This window comes from Sardina pilchardus, chromosome 15 (assembly GCF_963854185.1).
Source record: "Sardina pilchardus chromosome 15, fSarPil1.1, whole genome shotgun sequence".
Lineage (NCBI taxonomy): Eukaryota > Metazoa > Chordata > Actinopteri > Clupeiformes > Clupeidae > Sardina > Sardina pilchardus.
Genome location: NC_085008.1, coordinates 21382437 through 21402748, shown reverse-complemented (window position 1 = coordinate 21402748; position 20312 = coordinate 21382437). Strand labels below are relative to the sequence as shown.

General features: G+C 42.6%; 2 protein-coding genes across 2 annotated transcripts; one reads left to right on the top strand and one right to left on the bottom strand.

Moving 5' to 3' along the window:
* Positions 1–439: 439 nt before the first annotated feature.
* On the top strand, positions 440–8493 carry LOC134102650 (4-trimethylaminobutyraldehyde dehydrogenase A-like). The gene is made up of 12 exons (XM_062556819.1): positions 440–533; positions 805–963; positions 1485–1630; positions 1880–2009; positions 2984–3118; positions 4018–4214; positions 4619–4759; positions 6422–6610; positions 6955–7042; positions 7182–7323; positions 7768–7880; positions 8007–8493. Exons 2-12 carry the CDS (start codon positions 810–812, stop codon positions 8099–8101), a joined length of 1530 nt encoding a protein of 509 aa, XP_062412803.1. The 5' UTR covers positions 440–533; positions 805–809; the 3' UTR covers positions 8102–8493.
* Positions 8494–14415: 5922 nt separating this feature from the next.
* On the bottom strand, positions 14416–19981 carry LOC134101593 (uncharacterized). Its single transcript, XM_062555300.1, has 3 exons — positions 19919–19981; positions 17195–17478; positions 14416–16404 (listed from the first exon to the last, which is right to left on the bottom strand). Exons 1-3 carry the CDS (start codon positions 19979–19981, stop codon positions 15993–15995), a joined length of 759 nt encoding a protein of 252 aa, XP_062411284.1. The 3' UTR covers positions 14416–15992.
* Between the last annotated feature and the right edge of the window lie 331 nt (positions 19982–20312).

The following is a 20312-nucleotide window of genomic DNA, read 5'->3' as shown; positions in this document are numbered from 1 at the left end:
TATTCTGGGCATCATCAACCCATTAGGCCTGGCATCACAGATATAATTGCTGCCAGCCCTTATTTTCTCTGTCTGCACCAATTGAAATGTGACACATCCAGGCCCTGGGCAAATGGGAGGTTTTTTTCTTATGTGTAGGCTATGGCCATTCACTGAAAAACACAAAAGGCAGCCTTGTATGTTCAAAGTGTAGCACTTCATGACTAGGCACAGAACTTTGCCACAGATTCCTTTAATTGAAGTGCTGTGTCAGGATTTAGATATGTGGAGTTTGTTGTCTCTGGCAAGAACCAATAAACCACCGGAAAACGACCCAGATGGATTCACAATGGGCTACGCCAATGTCTATCAAAACCCCACATGCACTCCTTGTGAACCCATAGACCGATATCCCGCCCATATTCATTCAGATTACGTAACGTCGTTTCATACAGTAGCCTATTCGTTCCGTGCTTCAGGGCGCAGACAAGTGGGGACCGCTACATGCACACTTTGTGATCCACTGAAAAGGATAGACGTTCAAAGTAATTAAGGTGAGAACTAGGGTAGATCTATTTATCACAAAACTGTTGCCGACAGTGCAAAGTGTTTATGTTGACTGCATAAAAAGGTTTAAGATTAAGAATAATAATTATTGATGCAGGAATGGTCAAGCGACTTTACTCTGCAGTCTGGTCACTTTTTACCGACTCATCAAACAACTGTTTAATGTTTGAACGGGTAAATGTTACTGTTTCATGTTTGCTGCCAAAAGAAAAATGTTACCATCTCATGTTTGCTGCGTTTCTATTTCTATTTCTGCAGCTCAAATGGCTCAGCAACAGTCCCTTATTCAGCTCCCCGAGTTCAGAAATGTCTCCACAGGCACTTTGGTGGTCAAGGAACCGCTGAATTTTTGGAACGGCGCAAGGGTGCGGCCCAAGGACACAAAGAGTGTTGAGCCCGTGTATGAACCTGCAACAGGTGGGTAAACATCGCCATCCCATTCGGTAGATAATCTATTCGCTGTAGCCTTGCCAAGGTGCTATGGTTCCAAGGTGCGTTTTCTGGATGGCAGTAGGCCCACCCTAACGATGCTATTTAACGTTGAGAGTAATATGGCAGTAATAATAACCTCACAATCTAATTTGGTTAGACCAAGGGATTCTTAGTGAAGGATTTATCATTAATATCAGATGAATGATTAATGATTAACAGGATCAGGATCAGGATCCTCAGATAATATAAGTTAAGATCAGCAGAGAGATGCAGGCTTGAGTTGTCCTCAATTCAGCTGATCTGCAACACTAAACAAGGGCTTGCTTATCAACATTGTCTATGGTTATTTTATGAAGGAAGATGGTCCATTGATTTTGTTTGTATGAATGCAACTTATCATGTTGTAGATGCCATGGTAAGAGTTGGCCTAGAAGTCTTATATTTTCTTTTCACAAAATATGACTTGGCAAGTTCCTGCTGGCCATTGTTTGAATACTCTGCTACAGGCCGTGTGCTCTGTGACCTGGTGCCTTGTGGAGAGGAGGAGGTTGACCAGGCCATCAAGAGCGCCCACTCCGCCTTCCTTAAATGGAGCAAGCTGGCTGGCATGGAGAGAGCCCGCATCATGCTGGAAGCAGCTCGCATCATTAGGGTAAGAGTAAGACAAGCAGATTTTTTTTTCCAACATAAAAATGTATATAAACCAGTCATGGTTTTAGATTTTTACAAACTTAAATGCTTTTTGCATTTACAAACTTGACAAGCATCGCAGAGTTTTGATCAGGCTATAGGATTATGTTGTGGTTTTCTCTATTGCTTCTCTCTTTCTCTCTTGCTTGCTTGCTCGGTTTTAACAACAGTCTATGTTGTTAAAATCACCCCATTTACGTAATCTGAACAGGAGCATAGAGATGCAATAGCCAGAGTGGAAGTGGCCAACAATGGGAAGACCATCACAGAGGCTAAGGTGAACGTTGAGACGGCTGCGAGGTGCATAGAATACTACGCTGGGATTGCCCCGACTCTGTCAGGTGGGTTATGTTATGACCCTGCCGTAAGGGGGGATTCGACTTGATGTAGCCACCTGCAGCCATCTGAAGACAACTACATAATGTAGTTATTTCTGTGATTCTGATATGTTTTCAACCATGACCTATGCACAATTCTGGTTTGAAAACGTATCAGAATCTCAGAACTAATCACGAGCAAGTCAGCAAGTCAGCAAGTCAGACGGAGGCAGGCGGCTACATCAAGTCGAATCCCCCTTTTTTTCTGCCTGTCTCCCTCCTTGCCTGTCTCTCTGTCTTACTGGGTGGAGCTAAGGCACATGTGCTGATTGTCACCTGATTGCTGTACCTGGTGCTATAAAACAGGCTACCTGACTAGGGTTCAATGGTCCCTCTCATTCACCACATGTGTCTCTTTTGGCTTTCTCTCCTTTACAACATATAACTCAGATTTACATATTTACACTTTTGCCTCTTACTATGGCCCCTTCTCAACCTCTCTCCTCTCTCCTTGGTCCTCCGGCTCGTTCCCACTGATCTATAAAGAATAATGGGGCGGCAACAATGGGATAGTCTATTCAATGTTCTTTATAGATCAGTGGGAACGAGTGGGAGGACTGAGGAAGGAAAGAAGGGAGGACAGATAAAAAAAGACAAATGAGAAGAGCCTTATCACTCTTTTCTGGTTGCACTTCCTGTTTTCAGTACATTTCTGTAATAAATATATTTTCTTAACCTTTATCCACATGTGATGTCCTCATGTTATCACACCAAACTGATGTTTTTTTTTTTTTTTGTCTGATTAGTTGACGGGCACTCATTAGATTTTAATATCTTGAAGTGTTTGAAATATTTCTAAAAACTTTTCTTATTTACTGATTTTCAACTGCTTTTTCTTTTCTTTTAGATCTGTGTACACTGTTTTGGAGTTGTTGTATTTCTCTGTCTGTCTCATTAAACAAACAAACAAACAAACTGTGTTTCTGCTCCCTATATAGGCCAACACATCCAGCTCCCAGGTGGTTCCTTTGCCTACACTCGTCGGGAGCCCTTGGGGGTCTGCGTGGGCATTGGAGCCTGGAACTTCCCCTTCCAAATCGCTGTGATGAAGGCAGCTCCAGCTCTGGCATGTGGTATGACTGTCTGTTCCCACTTTTTGATTGTGCTTGACCTTGTACCATTTCTGCAGTTTGTGTCAACCATATCTTCAGTTCGTGTCAACTTTATCTTCAGTTCAATTCATTTTCAGGGGTTAACCCAGAAAGATACATTAAGATTATTCTGACATTTATGTATCAATTCATGTACAGTAATCCTTTCACATACACTACCAATTAAAAGTTTGGGGTCAAAAAAAGAAATGTCCTCATTTTGTGAAGATTTTTTTTTTTCATGAATATAGCATTAAATTAATCAGAAATACAGTCTAGACATCAGTGTGGTAAACGACTATTCTAGCTGGAAATGGCTGATTTTTAACGGAATATATATATATAGGTGTCCAGAGGCCCATTTCTAGCAACCATCACTCCTGTGTTCTAATGGTAGACAGTGTTGCAGTGTCACATGAGGTAAAACAGGCAGCAGGTCTCTCAAAATAAGCCCAAAAGAAGTGACCCAAGACCAAAATAGTTAGCTTCCACTCCCCGAACTCCCGAAGTTACATTTCTGGGGTGGTCTTGTTAGAGGAGCCTACAGTTAAAAGCGCAGAGGCATCGGTTAAAATGCCCTCTGTGCACGTGTAGGCGCTGCATGGAATCTACTCAGAAACAACAGGTCTGAAGCAAGCCCAAAAGAAGCAACAGCATGACTATCTATCTAAATTCATGTACCAGAAACCATCCAGGCATTTCATGCAGTTGATCCAGTTCCGAAATATTTTATGCTCAGAGTTCAACTCCTGCCCACCCCTTCAACAAATTTGTTTTCTTTTCTGATTGTTTGCAAGTATTTTGAACTCGTTAGTCTGCCCCTGTTAAAACACACAGTGTTTTTCTAACCTCTCATAACCCTGCATTGTTTCCCTTTTCAGGTAATGCCATGGTGTTCAAACCCTCCCCAATGACTCCCGTCTCAGCAGTCATACTGGCAGAGGTCTTTAAGGAAGCTGGGGCACCAGAGGGGCTCTTTAATGTGGTCCAGGGTGGGGCAGAGACAGGGACCCTGTTGTGCCACCATCCAACAGTGGCTAAGGTGTCTTTTACAGGCAGTGTCGCGACTGGAAAGAAGGTAAAATACAGTGGGTTTTTAGCTGTACTGTATGACTTTTGTGTGTACAGCATTTCTGTGCATCTCACCAAGAGGGTGATAAACACTATTTGATGACCCAATAACACAGCTTGGGTCATCCATTTCTCACATGCACTTAGATACTGGACAAACCTTTGATACTGACCAGGTCTTGATTAGATAATGGTCATATAAAATGGTGTGCTAACCTAACTGATTTTGTAATAGAAAGTCAGACTTCCAGACAGATAAAACATGTTGGTAATTGACCTCTGTGAAACACCTGCCAGCTTTTCAGTATTTGTCCTCAGTATAGTTTGATTTTTTACCTATAACCTGCTTCAGGATGTTGTGTGCTATTATGCCACAATGTGTTGTGTAAATGGAGTAATGTTTTCTTCAAGGTCATGGAGATGTCCTCTAAAGGGGTAAAGCAGGTGACCATGGAACTGGGAGGGAAGTCTCCTCTGATCATCTTTAAGGACTGTGAGCTGGAGAACGCTGTGAAAGGTGCACTGATGGCTAACTTCCTGACTCAGGGCCAGGTGTGTGAAGTTGGACAATTTGTTAATGCATACTGGAATCAGTGCAAAAACTGAGGTCTGAAGTCTCTTGCGGTTAGGTCAGAGTTAAAGGGGAACTCTGACACAGCCATGCAGCTATACTGTACAGCGCTACACTCTTGAACATGAGTGGAACATGGGTGCATGAACATGGGGGCTCATGAACGTGGCCCAAGAGTGTAGCGCAGTAGCTGCCTGGCTGCTTTAGCAGTTGGCTGCAGCAACTCGAGCTGGGTAAAACCGATTGTTTTCAGGGGGACCTTGAGAAATGGAGATGTAGAAGACAGAACACCTGAATCCTCCTTTCAATTGTCCAGTAGACTCTCTCTCTCTATCTATCTATCTATCTATCTATCTATCTATACATACATATACCGTAAAACTTCAAACAATAGCCGAGTCCCAAATAGACGCATGTCTCTTTTAAACGCCCGGTGTGGCTACAGATTTGGGGTTACAGGCCGGTCTCCAACAGAAGCCTGGTCTGTTTTTTTTTAGTTTCGGGTATTTATTCTTCTTATACGCGTCAGATCGCCAGCAGGTGCCTGCGGCGTCGGGTCCTTATTACCACTTCGAACGTGCATTATTTTCCTATAAACGCACGGCGCGTCGTTGATTATCCCTTACATGACTGCGGAGGTGAAAGCCAGAGATCCAAATGCTTAACTTTTTTCGACAATGGCCTATGTCCTGCATTACTTAATTAATGCCATTTTTTAAAATTGCGCACTAGACAACATATTTTATCACGAACTTTCTTTGTTTAGTTTCACTTTCTCTCGTTTCTCCGCGTTTCTCCGCATTTCTCTCAATACCGTGGCGGAAAAGAAGAAGACTTGATTTAAATGACATTTAAGCTGATAGTTGTCAAATTTGCCTAACAAAATTCGGGAGAAGCAGCGGCAAGATATTTCTCGGTTGATCCAAAGAGGGTGCGTATGGCTGAGCTGTAACGTCTGTCTCCAAAGAGGGAGAGCCCTGCGCATCGGGAGCTGCGCAAGCAAAGCAGGCAAGTGGAGGAGAGCGACGAGGAGGAGGAATTCGCAAATCAACTTGTAGTAGGCCTAGCCTTGAGGATCACGGTGATAGCATTAATAGGATCAGTTGTTTTACAGAGTAGCATTCATTCTTTATTGTTGATGTGTTATCAGGGGCAACAAGTTTACAGGCTCGATGGTAACTTGAATTGTTCAGCCCGCTGTCACATCGTTTCGTTAGGCCTATTTTAAGCTGCCAATAATTTAAGACATATCTAATAGTAGGCTAATTCTAATATGATCTGATTTGTGAAACACATTCGAATTATAGGCTAAATAAAGTAGCCTACCGTAATATAATGTGGTAACCTCCTGTTGTCATGCTTTCCGACTGCTTATGCTATTGGGTAGTTATTTCTAATCCTACAATAAACCTACACTCAACTAACAACACTAAATTAAACGCCTGTCTCATATAGACGCCTGTCTCAAATACACGCCGGTGCATTTTGGCGATTTGGCAAAATAAAAGCCCGGGCTATTGTTTGGAGTTTTACGGTATATGTATTATTTTTTTAAGACAAATATCTGAGATGCACACATGGTAAACACATCAGCAGAATGAATGATATTGAAAGCACGACTTGTGTGCTGCTGCTGCTCTCAGGTGTGCTGTAACGGTACCCGAGTGTACGTCCAGAAAGACATCATGCCGCAGTTCCTGGAAGAGGTGGTGAAGAGGACCAAGGCCATCCCTCTGGGAGACCCTCAGCTGGAGGGTACCCGCATGGGCGCCCTGATCAGCAGGCCACAGTTCGACAAGGTGCTGGCCTACATCGACGGGGCTAAGAAACAGGTACAGTTCCACACGGACAGTGGAGTAAGCAAGTGTCATTTCATGACAATTTGAGTTTCGGTTTGAGTATTCCTTTGCTGAGATTGGTGTTTCAGTTATGTAGTGTGTCATCAGTCTGAAACACTTTTCAGGTCCAATATATTGTGACAGGGTGGCCCTTAGAAATGGACACACTATAATAAATATGGTCAGAAATGAAACGGGCATTGTTTGCTTAACATCAAAACACTTCAGTGGTTGTATTTGTTGATTGTGTTCAGCTACTAAGATACGGACTAAACCACTTGTTCAGAGCCTCTTTATTCTTTGTCTCCATGTCTTGTGATGTGTGACCTGATTTTTAGGGTGCCAAGGTGCTTTGTGGGGGTGAACCATTTGCTCCCAGCGACCCTAAACTGAAAGGGGGCTTCTTCATGTCTCCTTGTGTCCTTGGTGAGTAACCTAACTGAACCTTGAACCTCTGCCTTACTTGAACGAGCATGCAACTTAAGGCCCTAAAAGGATATGAGAGAGCTTAAAGAGAAATAACATTCCATTGCATATGAATGGAAATGTCTGCTTGTCCTTATAGACAACTGCAGAGACGACATGACCTGTGTGAAGGAGGAGATCTTTGGGCCCGTCATGTCCGTATTGCCCTTTGACACGGAGGAAGAGGTCCTGCAGAGAGCCAACAATTCCACCTATGGGTTGGCCTCTGGCGTCTTCACCAGGTACCACCTCAGTTGTCTGGTTTACCTTAAGATACTCCTCCATCCGTAATGTTTTATGTAAAGGATAATGGACTCCACGGCATTTGAGTATCAGAAAAATAATGCAGGTTTGAGATGGTAATACGGACTCTATGCAAAGCAAAGTGTCTGTTACACCTCGAAGTGCATTATTCTGACACTCGAACGCCATGGAATCCATTATACCACTGTTGCCACACTTGCTGCTATAATTTCCACATTTTGATCGTTAAAACTAGCTTATTTGTAGACTTACTTCTTTCTGCCACACATCGTCTAATTTCTCAATGAACAGAATAAACTGCTGTTACTAGTTCTAATTAATTCTTATTGATTTTGAACACTTTTTGCAACATTTTGAAAACATTTTGGGGAGTAAAGACTAAAGAGAGGCTTGAATGTTTGATATTATTTCCTTCACTGTAGGGATATATCCCGTGCTCACCGTGTGGCCGCGGCCTTGCAGGCGGGCTCCTGTTTCATAAACAACTACAACACCAACGCCCTAGAGATGCCTTTCGGTGGCTACAAGATGTCAGGTACGTATGCGTTTATCCAACTGAAACAGAACTCAGAACAGCAATTGCATCATATTCCATGTCATTTGTGAAAGGCCATCTTGTCTCTCCTCATTAATTTTTTTCATCTGTTTTCTCTGACCGCAGGCTTTGGTAGGGAGCTTGGCCAGGTGACTGTTGAATATTACACTCAGCTGAAGACTGTGGTAGTTGAGATGGGAGATGTGGAAAGCCTTTTTTAATATCTACAGTATGTCAGCAATGACTTATGCCTTCTCAACGTGCCATGATATTGTGCATGTATGTAGCAAAGTGCCGAGAATAGTGTAGATTTGCACAAGTTTTTTTTGTTTTGTTTATTCGATCAATGTTTCAGCATTAACTATGACCATGATACTGGCAGGTTGTTAACTTGTCTTAAAGGTTTGTAACCATATTGATCACCAAGGTTTTGTATTGTTGCTCTGCTGCCTTAACCAAAAATAACTTTCTAATCTTAGTTAGCACTTGGTGTAAAGTCTTTTTGGTCTAAATTAGACACTTTAATCTATGTTAACATTTCCCAGGTATGTAAAGAGTTGCATTTGTATTTGTTCTGTCACATTTTTAATAATAATAATAATAATAATAAAACTAGAATGCATTTCCCGGTGGGAAAGTGCGAAGTGTGCTTGCTCAGACGCGCCACGACAGCGCCCGGTAGGAGACACGACCGCTTGTCCTCAGGTCAAAGCGCCAAAGTTTGGCCAAGACGCGAAGCTGCTTCGAGTTTGGCGGCGTTGCCCTCGATTGCCGAATTCTTACACTGACCTGACAAGTTGCCTAGATTCATCAGTGGTATGGCCCAGAGCACCTCCAATGTAAAAATGTAGATGTCATCCCAAAGACGTAAAGAGATATGAGCCAAAATGCATTTTTGCTAATTGCGGCGCCCCCTAGTGGCCAAATTACAACACATTTACTGAGGCTACTTTGGATGGTGTCCAAAATCATGCCGCCAAATATGGTCTCAATACCTCAAAGCGTCTCCGAGATTTTACCTCACTTCCTGTTTGTTGGATATTCCCACGGGTGTTGTTCGGCCGTAGCCTCGAGGCCGGAGGCTACGGCCGAACAACACCCGTGGGAATATCTAGCAACAACCCACTCCCACTCGTGCTATATTGCTTAAATATGTATATACTGCATGGGCAATTCCATGCAAAACTGTCAAGTCCATAACCCCACACAGCATCATACTATGATGTGGATGATGATTTCTTAAAAGTTTACCAAAGTTTGGACGCTTCAACATAGAATTTGATTGGCTGTCAAGGGCTAACGCTTTGATGTATGAAAATGAAATGTACACCTCTAAGGTCTGTAGACCTTGTGTTGAATTAAGTATGAGTTGTTCACGTGTAGCCAGCATGAAACACGTAACCACTGAAGGAAGGAGGGAGCCTAAGGAACTAGGCATGTTTCTAGAACAAATACGGGTAGCCTAATGTTATAGCTATTCTGTTATGCGGGAACATCCGCAGTTTACTCACTGTTGAATAAGTTGCAATGTGTTATAGCCTCAAATGGATGGTAAAATAAACAGGACGACTCACCTGTTCAAATGATGTAATAGGATAAAATTTGGTTTTGATATGTCAAAGCAACCAGGCTGTTACTGGTTAACGTTTCTGAATATGAAATCGATTTTGGATTGGTTGCATGTGATAAAAGCTGTGCCATTTCCTGTCCAGACAGCATTCATATTCAGAAATACTGTACACCGGCAACAAAGACACACACACACACACACACACACAAACAACTCTTTCAAACAGAAACGTCAGTCCGTTACATCTGCCTCTTGTCCACAAACTGCATGTCGCTGAGTTGACCAGCAACGAAGACTTTCACATAAACACACACACACACACACACTTACACACACACATACACATCACCCCCTCAAACACAAATATCTGTCTGTTACGTCTGCCTCATGTCCACAAACTGCATGTTGCACAGTTCACCCACATCTACCCACAATTCTTTGATTTATAAATAACCCCAGCATTAAAAAACTGCAATGTGTCAAATCTTATTATACAACAATTGGGTTCTATGAAGCGGTTTCTTTGTTTCTGATTGGCCGAGAGACGTTCCATGAGTTGAGATATCCCACGATAATCCACTCGGACTTTTCACAGCTAATAATAAATCACTCCGCGATACAATGTCAAATTGTCAAGTGTAAACCGAACTGTCACGTTGCATCCAAGCTGAAATACAGACGCTCAGAACATAGAATATGACGGAGGTGGATATTAGCTAGTTGGATGGCATGTAGGCTAAGTAAAATAGTGATGTTTCAAAGCTAAAAGCATGTCCTAACCAGACGCAATGCGAGCTAACGTTTATTAGGCTAGATTCTACATTGCTTGACAACGGGAGAGATAGAACTAACGACTGGCTTTTGGCCATAGCAACTTGCTTTTAGAACTAACGACTGGCCTTTGGCCATAGCAACCATCCATTTAGAACTAGTAACGGCAGTTTGTCCTGCATGAAGTAGAAATTTGTGGCGGAGAGAAGTTAGTTCTACAAACAAGACAGTTTTAGCGATTTAAACGTTTACATGATAATGGGAAATTAGCACAAAAAAGAAGTGGTAGAATTGTTGTATAAAAGCAATATAGCACTCGTGATCGTGGGTTGTTGTTGGATATTCCCACGGGTGTTGTTCGGCCGTAGCCTCGAGGCCGGAGGCTACGGCCGAACAACACCCGTGGGAATATCTAGCAACAACCCACTCCCACTCGTGCTATATTGCTTAAATATGTATATACTGCATGGGCAATTCCATGCAAAACTGTCAAGTCCATAACCCCACACAGCATCATACTATGATGTGGATGATGATTTCTTAAAAGTTTACCATTTCGCTCTTCTTGTTTGTACAACATATTCGATGACATTGTTAACATAATCATTTGCATTATATAAATGTAACCCCCTTTTCCACTCTTATGTCTCAACATATACTGGAGTCACATTCATAAACATAAACAGGATCCTAGGTTCTCAATTTGCTGGACTCACTTTCTACCATAAAGTTAAAGAATAGTAATAACAGAAGAAAAGGTAAGAAGGTGTTGATGGCGTGATTAACTAGTGTGGTCCCTCCACTGAAGAATTTCTATACCACTGCCCTGATGGAAATATGTAAATCCTCAGAAATGTCAAGTGACTACAGTTACTTCTACCTGCTTTGATATATCATTTCATAAAAAGAAATTTGGCCATAATAATTATATTGCAATTATATCAATTCAAGTTTTCTTTGCAGCACAAACAACAATAGGCTACAGTTTACTTTACTTCAGGGCGTAATGTTAACAACTTCGTTAACATTAAGTTTGTTTGTTTGTTGTTCTGTATTGACAGCAGACGGCAGAATGCAGGTGCACGCAATGGATATGTTTTTAAAGAGAGTGCATTCGCTTCCACATGAACCTCGGAATGTGCTGCACCAGAACAAAGACACTGAATGCTATGCTTTCTATCGTGCGTGTGGCTCGTTTTTCAGATTTGTTTGCTAAATTTAAAAAAGCCACACAATTTAACATTCTAGCCTGCAAATGGTTAAAGTGATGCTAGGGCCAGATGCTGCATAAGAAATGGAAAAACTCCACTGACCAGTTGGCCTTGCCAGTTGATCGCTAACGTGAGATACGTGGATGATGAGATTTCAGATCATTTTATTTGGCAAAGAACTGGACAATGCTACCGGAGATGAGATGTTCAGGGTAACAGAATTGTTGCCTGCTTTACAAATCATGAGCGTACAGGGGAGCTACATCCGGTGCAGAACTGAAGTGTTGAATTAGCTTCCACTATTAAAGTAGCTATAACAGATGTGGGAGATGGACCAGTCATCTAAAATGAATTGTACGCGTCGCGAACGGAACGCTTCAGTTACGCGTCCAGTATAGCTTTCCAGTTAAGTTAGCAGGGATATGCGTAGTTTGCACTGACGGGGCAGCATCGATGACAGGTCAAGTCAAGCTTCATAACGAAAGCCAAGCAGAAAAATCCTGCCATGGTAGCGACACATTGAGTGTCGGAAAACTCTTAACTGTAAAAAAAATATATATGCCCCCGACCTTGCTTTGAATCAAGTCGTAAAAATAGTTAATTATAGCCTATGTTAAGTCACGTCCCCTTCAAACACAATTACCCTATCCTCTGCAATGAAATGGGTATCCAAAATATCACATATGTTAAAGGCCGTATTGCAAGGTTTGCATTATTAAACAAATTTGCATTAGGTACTACTCATCTAAACTGTTATCCATTGTAGGCCTATTTGATGTTGCAATGATTTGAGGTTTGCAATGATTCTTCTTTCCCCCTCAATGTACTCTATTGCGTCACGTTGGGGACCACTGAACAAGCCCCCTTGAGATTGACATGAGAGAGGAGTAAAGAGAAACGGGCAAGACACGGTTCAGCAGTAAAAAGTGCAGATTATAGATAGATACATAGATATATACAGATATCCTAGATAGATACAGTATATAGACATATAGATATATATCACGTCACATTTTGCTGGTTGGGGGTGGCCTGACCAGCGATCACGCAGTCCACCACTGCAGTTTACATGGAATAGCACTGCCTTGCCTAGCCTACCACACGCACCTGCCATACACAGCTTACTTTCTCCCTGTCTTGGTAAGCCATACCCTGACGGTGTCAATGACAATCAATCAGGAGGAGTAGTTATTGAAAATAATCACGCTTTAGACATGACCAGCCTACTTGGCAGCAGCTTGCAACAGGGGGATTCATAGGTGGCACATAGACCATACAGCTAGCATGAATGCAAATATTTTTAGATCTTCTGACTAAGTTTACTGTACTTATTCAAACGACATCAGCACCACTGCCACTGGATATAAAGCAAACATTGACTTTCACTTGGTGCTTCATTGACTGTAAAAAAGTGTAATAATATTATCTATGCACTGCCTGATGTAGACTAGCTTGACTTGCTAGCTCGATGAGTTGCGAAATGATATCAGCAACACGTACTCGTTCCATATTAAACTTAGGCTACAGTTAACATAGTTTGGCTTTCCAGGCTACTTGGACCATGCATTTAATTACCTTTCACTGCCTTCACGTCTGCCAGGCTCCAAACTGTCTTCATAACAGCAGTTGCAATTCAGTATAAACAGCCTCGGTAAAGTTAAAACCAACTAGCGATGCTAGTCGCGATTAGCATTTGAACTGCAGTTAGGTAACCTACCCTCATAACTAGACGGCTTCCCAGGCTACTTGGACCATGCATTTCATTACCTTTCACTGCCTTCACGTCTGTCAGGCTCCAAACTGTCTTCATAACAGCAGTTGCAATTCAGTATAAACAGCCTCGGTAAAGTTAAAACCAACTAGCGATGCTAGTCGCGATTAGCATTTGAACTGCAGTTAGCTAACCTACCCTCATAACTAGACCTCTCAAATTTCGAAAAATGCATTAAAATAACATTGGACTACGTTGTTATTTTTGTTAAACCTTAGGGTGGCTATGATATAAATGGTGTAACGAAATTTGAAGTGTAAATATACAAACTTTATGAAAGTGTAAGCCACAACCTTTTCCTACAGGAATACATGGAAAACATAACCCCATAACCTCCATAAGGAGACCTCCCCAAATTCAGAAACATTTATTAAATTGAAATGGACAACAACGTTATCTTTGGTAAACTCTTAGGTGGCTATGATATAAATTATGTGACGAAATTCGAAGTCTAAACACACTTACTGTTGAAAGTGTAACTGCGATTTCCATAGGACTACATTCTAATTAAAATCCTCGTTGCCTCACGCACACCACTCTACTTCCGGTATTTCGCCTGCTTTGTGGGGGTGTCATATGATCCTCTGAGTGAAATACCCAGAATGCTCAGGTCAATACAAATGATCCAAAACACACCGTCACTGAGAAACATCGTGTGATTGTCTACTATATATAACAACTGAACACACATTATATTCAACAGCGAGTAAGTCCGTACTTGTCCCTTGGGACCATAGCATCTCTAAAAATTACCCTGTCTCGAGACATAAGACCCCAAGCATTCTTCTCTTTTCCCGCGCTATGTGCGCGCATGCGCACTTAACACAAAAACGTGACCTAAGACGTGTGGTTAGCATGCAATTGCACTCCTAGTCGCAGGTTCGAATCCCGATGGAAGCCTGCTGTAAAATCGGCGTATGTATAATATGGAAACCTTATATACATGTTCTAATTCTTAAAATGATTAAATATGTTGTGTTGAACCTATAGTTAATGCAATACATATATTTTTCATTTACAGTATGTCTTTTTATCTCCTGTGTTAATTCCACTAAATTATACAATAAATATGATCATTGTTATTATGATTAGCTATATAAACACGTATTATTATTATTATTATCTATATAAACACTGTTTATTGCTTTAAAATTGATATAGGATCTTATTTGTTTCATAGGACACGACAACAATGATAACAGTATATAACAACACAATTTATTAGAAATATGAAGTCATATGACTGAATTAATGCATAATAAAGGTCCATGAAATAGAATCCTCAGTAAAAAGGGGTCAAACAACAGCTTGGGCCTGGAAATAACTGGTCCCAGCCACTGGCTCGGCTGGATCTGGATCTGCTACTGGCCCCTGGAAGGGTGCATGGCCAGTTTTACACAGCACACACATCAATAAGAACACAGGGCAGTGTAAGGTGTCAAAGCACAGGTGCAGAATAACAACAGCATATCAGGGGGAACACACATCACATAGAATTATTACTATTATTTTTTTTACACAGCACATCAATCACAACATAGGCAATGTAAGGTATCAAAGCACAGGTGACAGCATAGGCAGTGTAAGGTGTCAATGCACAGGTGACAGCATAGGCAGTGTAAGGTGTCAAAGCACAGGTGACAGCATAGGCAGTGTAAGGTGTCAATGCACAGGTGACAGCATAGGCAGTGTAAGGTGTCAATGCACAGGTGACTGCATAGGCAGTGTAAGGTGTCAAAGCACAGGTGAAGAACACCAATAACCTGGTTTAGAACAGCGACCTGTCAGGGAGGAACAGACATGGCATACAATTCTGTTTTTTTTCACAGCACATCCATCAACAACAGCATAGGCAGTGTAAGGTGTCAAAGCACAGGTACAGAACAACAACAGCACATATAATTGCAGAACCACAGCAGCACATCAGGGGGGAACGCACAAGACATACAATTAGTTATTTTTTTGTTTTACACAGCACATCCATAACATCATAGGCAGTGCAAGGTGTCAAAGCACAGGTGGTGCACAGGTACAGAGCAACAACAACCTGGTTTAGAACAGCAGCACATCAGGGAGGAATACACATGGCATACAATTAGGTTCTTTTTGTACAGTACACAGCACATCAACAACAACATAGTAGGCAGTAGGCAGTGTAAGGTGTCACAGCACAGGTGACAGCAAAGGCAGTGCAAGGTGTCAAAGCACAGGTGACAGCATAGACAGTGTGAGGTGTCAAAGCACAGGTGCAGAACAACAACAGCACATCAGGGAGGAACACACACAGCATTTTTTTTCTTAAATAGTGTCAGTGTGCTGTAGAAGAGTTGTGGCAGGGTGGATGGACCGGTGTTTGTTGAAAGCCTCCACACCGCGGCAAGGTCCCGGTCCTTGTGGTCCCCACTGCAAACAACTATATACACCTGCCCAAGCAAGAGTGCTAAATCAGTCTGGGGCTCGACCCTGGTCCCTCCCCTTCATCTCCCTCAGCCAGGCCTCCACACTCTTACCCGCCACGGCAGAACAAAAATGTACCGTAGCGGGTGTGTCTGTCGGTGACTGTCCCTGTCTGTGCCGCTGCCCTCTGCTCAGCCCTCTTCCTCCTCGCCCATTCAGTTTTGTATGAAGAGACAGGCTGAGCAGGAGGTGCTGCCTGCACTGCTTGTTGTCCTTGCTGTCCTGTCCAGCAGCTGCAGTGCAGGCACCTGAGGGCCGGCGTGATGTGCGGCGGCCAGCGGCAGAGGGAGGACGTGTGGGGCTGGCGTTGTCCGAGGGAGCGTTGGGGGGGGTTAGGGATGGGGAGCACCCTCACAGTCTGTTGGGGCAGTGAGAGGTCCAAGAGGAGAGGCTGTGTAGCACGAAAAGGTCCTGTTGCAGCTGCAGCAGCTGTTGGTGGCACGGCCAGGACAGCAGCTGAGGGGGCAGGCGGTAATGGCGCCAGTAGCCGTAACGGCGCTGGCAGAACAGGCACCGATGCTGCCACAGCCGGTGCTGCTGCCAGTGTCACCGCCACCCTTGCTGCTGCTGTCGGCACCTGGCCTGTAGGCACCACAGTTGCTGCTGTCGGAGGACGATCCACCGCCGCTGCTGCTGGGCCCGGCGCTGTCGCTGACGCTGGCACTGCCACTGCCACCGCTTCCGCCGCCGCTGCTGAGCCCGCTGCCGCCGCTGGTGCCAGTGGTCGTCCCTCTGCTGCAACGCCTGGAGCAAAACAGTGAAATGACACAGCACAGTATTAAACGAGCACTGCATTGAGCGAGCATTACAGGTTAAACTACATATAATTGCAATATTACCAGGAATAACACACATAAGACTAATGATATCCTAGTACTACACATTCACTATTGAAACATAGTGAATAACATAACAAATTAACATAACGTGACACAACAGGTAAATAATGACCCCCAGGGTTAATGCATTTACAGCAATTAAAAAACAGGCTTATTGTTAATGCATAAAACTTAAACTTCAACTTTATCTTTTGATTTCACGTGGTGATATTATAATCTTAAGGGTCTAAAGATACTAACTGTATGGTCTTTTCATAATTATATGTTGTGTGTGTTCAGTGATCGTCACATGTTTACACTGTAGCATCGAATACAACCCCATTCATTTCCAATGCAATGCCTTACATTACATTACATTACATGCTGGCGAGCTCTCAAAATGCATTTTATCTTTGATCAGACTATTTGGCTAGCTTCCCTAGACTGTGTAGATGTAATTACTACAGTTTGGAGTAGAAATTCGAAATGTAAATATAGTTTACATGTGTAAACAGGACGCCTGACGTGTCGACGTTCGATAATGCTAGTTATTCGCGAATTAGCATAAATAGCTAACTAATTATCTATCTTTAAATACCAAAACCGTAATAGGCCTACATAGACAAATTCCATGTTAGTACATTGTAAAAGTGCTCTGGGGTGACAATGTTGCGCAAATACATTCGAAATATTTTCTTAATTTTAGTTTTACTCACTCAGTGAAAACACTCTCGTTGCCGCCGTAGTTCAAAAAACTGTAGATAATCCGAGCTGCTGATTGGCCCTGAGAAACAGAGAACTGTCGACAATCCAAGCTGCTGATTGGCCTGAAGCAGAGAACTGTCGATAAACTGTCGACAATCCGAGATGCTGATTGGCCTGAGGCAGAAAACTGTCGATAAACTGTCGACAGAACTGTCGATAACGCGAGTTGCTGATTGGCTGGCAAACAGAGAGCATTGCTTGGCACAGAGCCTAGAATTACACCATTGGTGAACCGCTGCGGACCATCCCATGTCAGTCAATCGAGGATTGAGTACTATCGAGATTGAAATCATGATGTCATTGAACTGTATGCGTCAAACTTGGGACAATGCTGTGCTGTGGCGTACGCATCAGTACCTTTTACAAGAATGGCAATAAATAGATTTTTTTTTAAAAATATCAACATTGTATCTTAAATCACTCTGAAATGTCCTTTTGGCATGACCTAAAGCAATTTAAGATGAGCTATTCCGATTAATAGTATACATTCACCAACACTCATGTTTTTGCTAATTATAGAGCCATCGACAGACCAAATAACACCAAATTTATTGGGGGTGCTTTGAATGGGGTCTCAAGTCATCCCACCAAATATGGCTTTCATACGTCACAGCATATCCAAGATAGGCGCACTTCCTGTTTGGCGGCTTCGCTCGCTGAATTTAATTGGTTATCACAGGCGAACGCTTGGACGTATGAAGACGAAATCAAGGCGGTTGATCCACCTTGGTCTGTAGATCACGCGTGCCAAGTTTCATGACGATCGGATAAACTATGCGGCCAGGGTAGCTTTACTTTGACTTTGAACAAAATTCAAAATGGCGGAAAATCCATCATGGCGGAAAATTACATCACATGGTGCGTTGGAATCAGCTGAGTCAGAGGATTCCAATGGTATAAGTTTTATCAATATCGGCCATACGGATCAAAAGTTACGGGCATGAACATGTTTTCCATCTTTGACCAGTTGGTGGCGCTAGAGCGTGAGAGTGGCGAGCATGAAACCTGGTGGTGTCAATCAGGGTAGTCTCCTCTATCAGCATACCAAATTTCATGACTTTATGTCTTACGGTTTGGGCTACAGGTGGAAAAATGTGTGGGCATCAGCGCTCAAAAGTCGCTTTTCCATTCATTCCTATGGGGAAAAATCGACCGGAAAAACTGGAATAACGGGAGAACGACAAGGCGTATCGAAAAGCTTTATACAAGCCACCATCCTCGCATCAGGACGCACGCGTGAGAAGTGGAACGGCGTCTCTAGCTCCAAATCCCTAGGACAAGATAGGGAGACAAAAATGTTCTGCAAGATAAATAAATTTGATAATAATAATAGGAAGAACAATAGTGTGCTTTTGCAAGCACACTAATAATAAACTATTATGGATGCATTGACACAAGCTGCATACACATTCATTTTTCTTTATTTATGTTTGATCCATCTTCCTCTTGGAAAATAAATAATCGGAAACAATTGAAAATAGCTTGACATTGTTGAACTCCAGCTCATTCATCCACAAAGATGCTGTGGACAGGTTTTGTAGACTGGTGCGACAACTGTGACCACTGACCATACATGGTAATAACATTAATCAGCGGACTTCATGCAAGTATTAGGCATTCACATTGACACCAACCTGAGATGGCATTTGTAGTGTTTGCTCTAATATGCACCAGCACTTTATCGTGAACTGTATTTAATATGCACCAGTCCAGGACTTTACTGTAAACCTATCGGCAAAACAATGTCTTTAATGTGTTCGGCTTGCCAGGCTAACTTTACTGTGCATTGCACTTTAATGTACACCAGAGCCCCATACTCATAAGCTGATATGTGCCAGCAATTTTATATGTACTAGCTAGCACTTAATATGCACCAGCACTTTATTGTGCACCATACAATATTGATGAAAGTGTAAGCCACAACCTTTTCCCATAGGAATAAATGGAAAACTTAGCCTCCACAACGAGGCCTCCCCAAATTCAGAAAAAAATATTAAATTGAAATCGGACAACATTGTTATCTTTGGTAAACTCTTAGCTTTGTATCTTTAGAAAACCAGTCATGTTTTTGAATGGTCGTGCATCATTCCCTCAGTTTGCCTTGAGATGGGAGAAATATGGATTTCAATGAAACCCATGAATAGGACTTCCTGCTTTCAATGATGTAAAAATAATTTACATCATTGAAAGCAGTAAGTCCAACATTGAAATCTGTATTTCTCCCATCTCAAGGCAAACAAAAATGTGGTAGCAAATGGAGAGCCAGTGGAGCGATGCGAGGACCGGGGTGATATGTCCACGCTTTTTCATACAGGTGAGGAGTCGGGGAGCTTGGTGGCTGCCTAGCCTGGCAGTCTTGGTCCCTCAGTCCATGGCAGTGCTCCTGGGTGTACTAGAGAGATGGTGGATTCTGTGTCCACTAAGGCTTGGCAGAGAATGCCCTTTTCAGGAACGCAGTTGGAATAAAGGTCCATAGCCGCACAGCTCATAGAGCTCATGGCCAGCACCGCCACTGGAAAAATATCATCATACTGGCTCTCATACAGCCAGTAATGTTACACTCACTCATTCCTTCAATCATAGGCTACATAATTTCTCTGATCTTTCAAGAGGGATAGTGTTGTGTATTCATGTGCTGTCTGTCATTCCACCACGCCATCAGAGGGCGCACTTACCCTGGTGGTTACTTCGATGTATGTGATGATTTGAAGTGCAAAAGCTGTGAACGTGAACTTCATGCTCGCCTCGTTCTCTTTATTACAATTATACTACGTAGGCTTTACATAGTCAAGCACCCAAGCAGTTGCACTATTGAAGGTTCTCCCGAATTTGGGTATGGATGATAAGGGCATGTTCTGTCTAAAACGGCAAAATCGGTTGAAACTCCTGAAAATGGGTGCATAGTTTTGCATGCTGGGGAGTCAAGAGCCTCTCATGCTGACCATGCGGAAAGCCAGGATTGAGCAACATTTTACTGTGGTTAGGGAAATCTCTCGACCTGGATTTATGCCATATAAAGAGATGCACTTTATATTCCCGACCAATCGGACAGTATTAAGAAATACGGCA

What these genes read in the sequence shown, in the direction of transcription:
- LOC134102650 (XM_062556819.1), top strand. Translation starts at nt 810, where the DNA reads ATGGCTCAGCAACAGTCCCTTATTCAGCTCCCCGAGTTCAGAAATGTC. An exon ending in CGTGTATGAACCTGCAACAG is followed by an intron (nt 964 to 1,484) that starts GTGGGTAAACAT and finishes ACTCTGCTACAG; the next exon opens with GCCGTGTGCTCTGTGACCTG. An exon ending in GATTGCCCCGACTCTGTCAG is followed by an intron (nt 2,010 to 2,983) that starts GTGGGTTATGTT and finishes CTCCCTATATAG; the next exon opens with GCCAACACATCCAGCTCCCA.
- LOC134101593 (XM_062555300.1), bottom strand. Translation starts at nt 19,981, where the DNA reads ATGAAGTTCACGTTCACAGCTTTTGCACTTCAAATCATCACATACATC. An exon ending in ACATCGAAGTAACCACCAGG is followed by an intron (nt 17,479 to 19,918) that starts GTAAGTGCGCCC and finishes GATGGTCCGCAG; the next exon opens with CGGTTCACCAATGGTGTAAT. An exon ending in AACGAGAGTGTTTTCACTGA is followed by an intron (nt 16,405 to 17,194) that starts GTGAGTAAAACT and finishes GTTTTGCTCCAG; the next exon opens with GCGTTGCAGCAGAGGGACGA.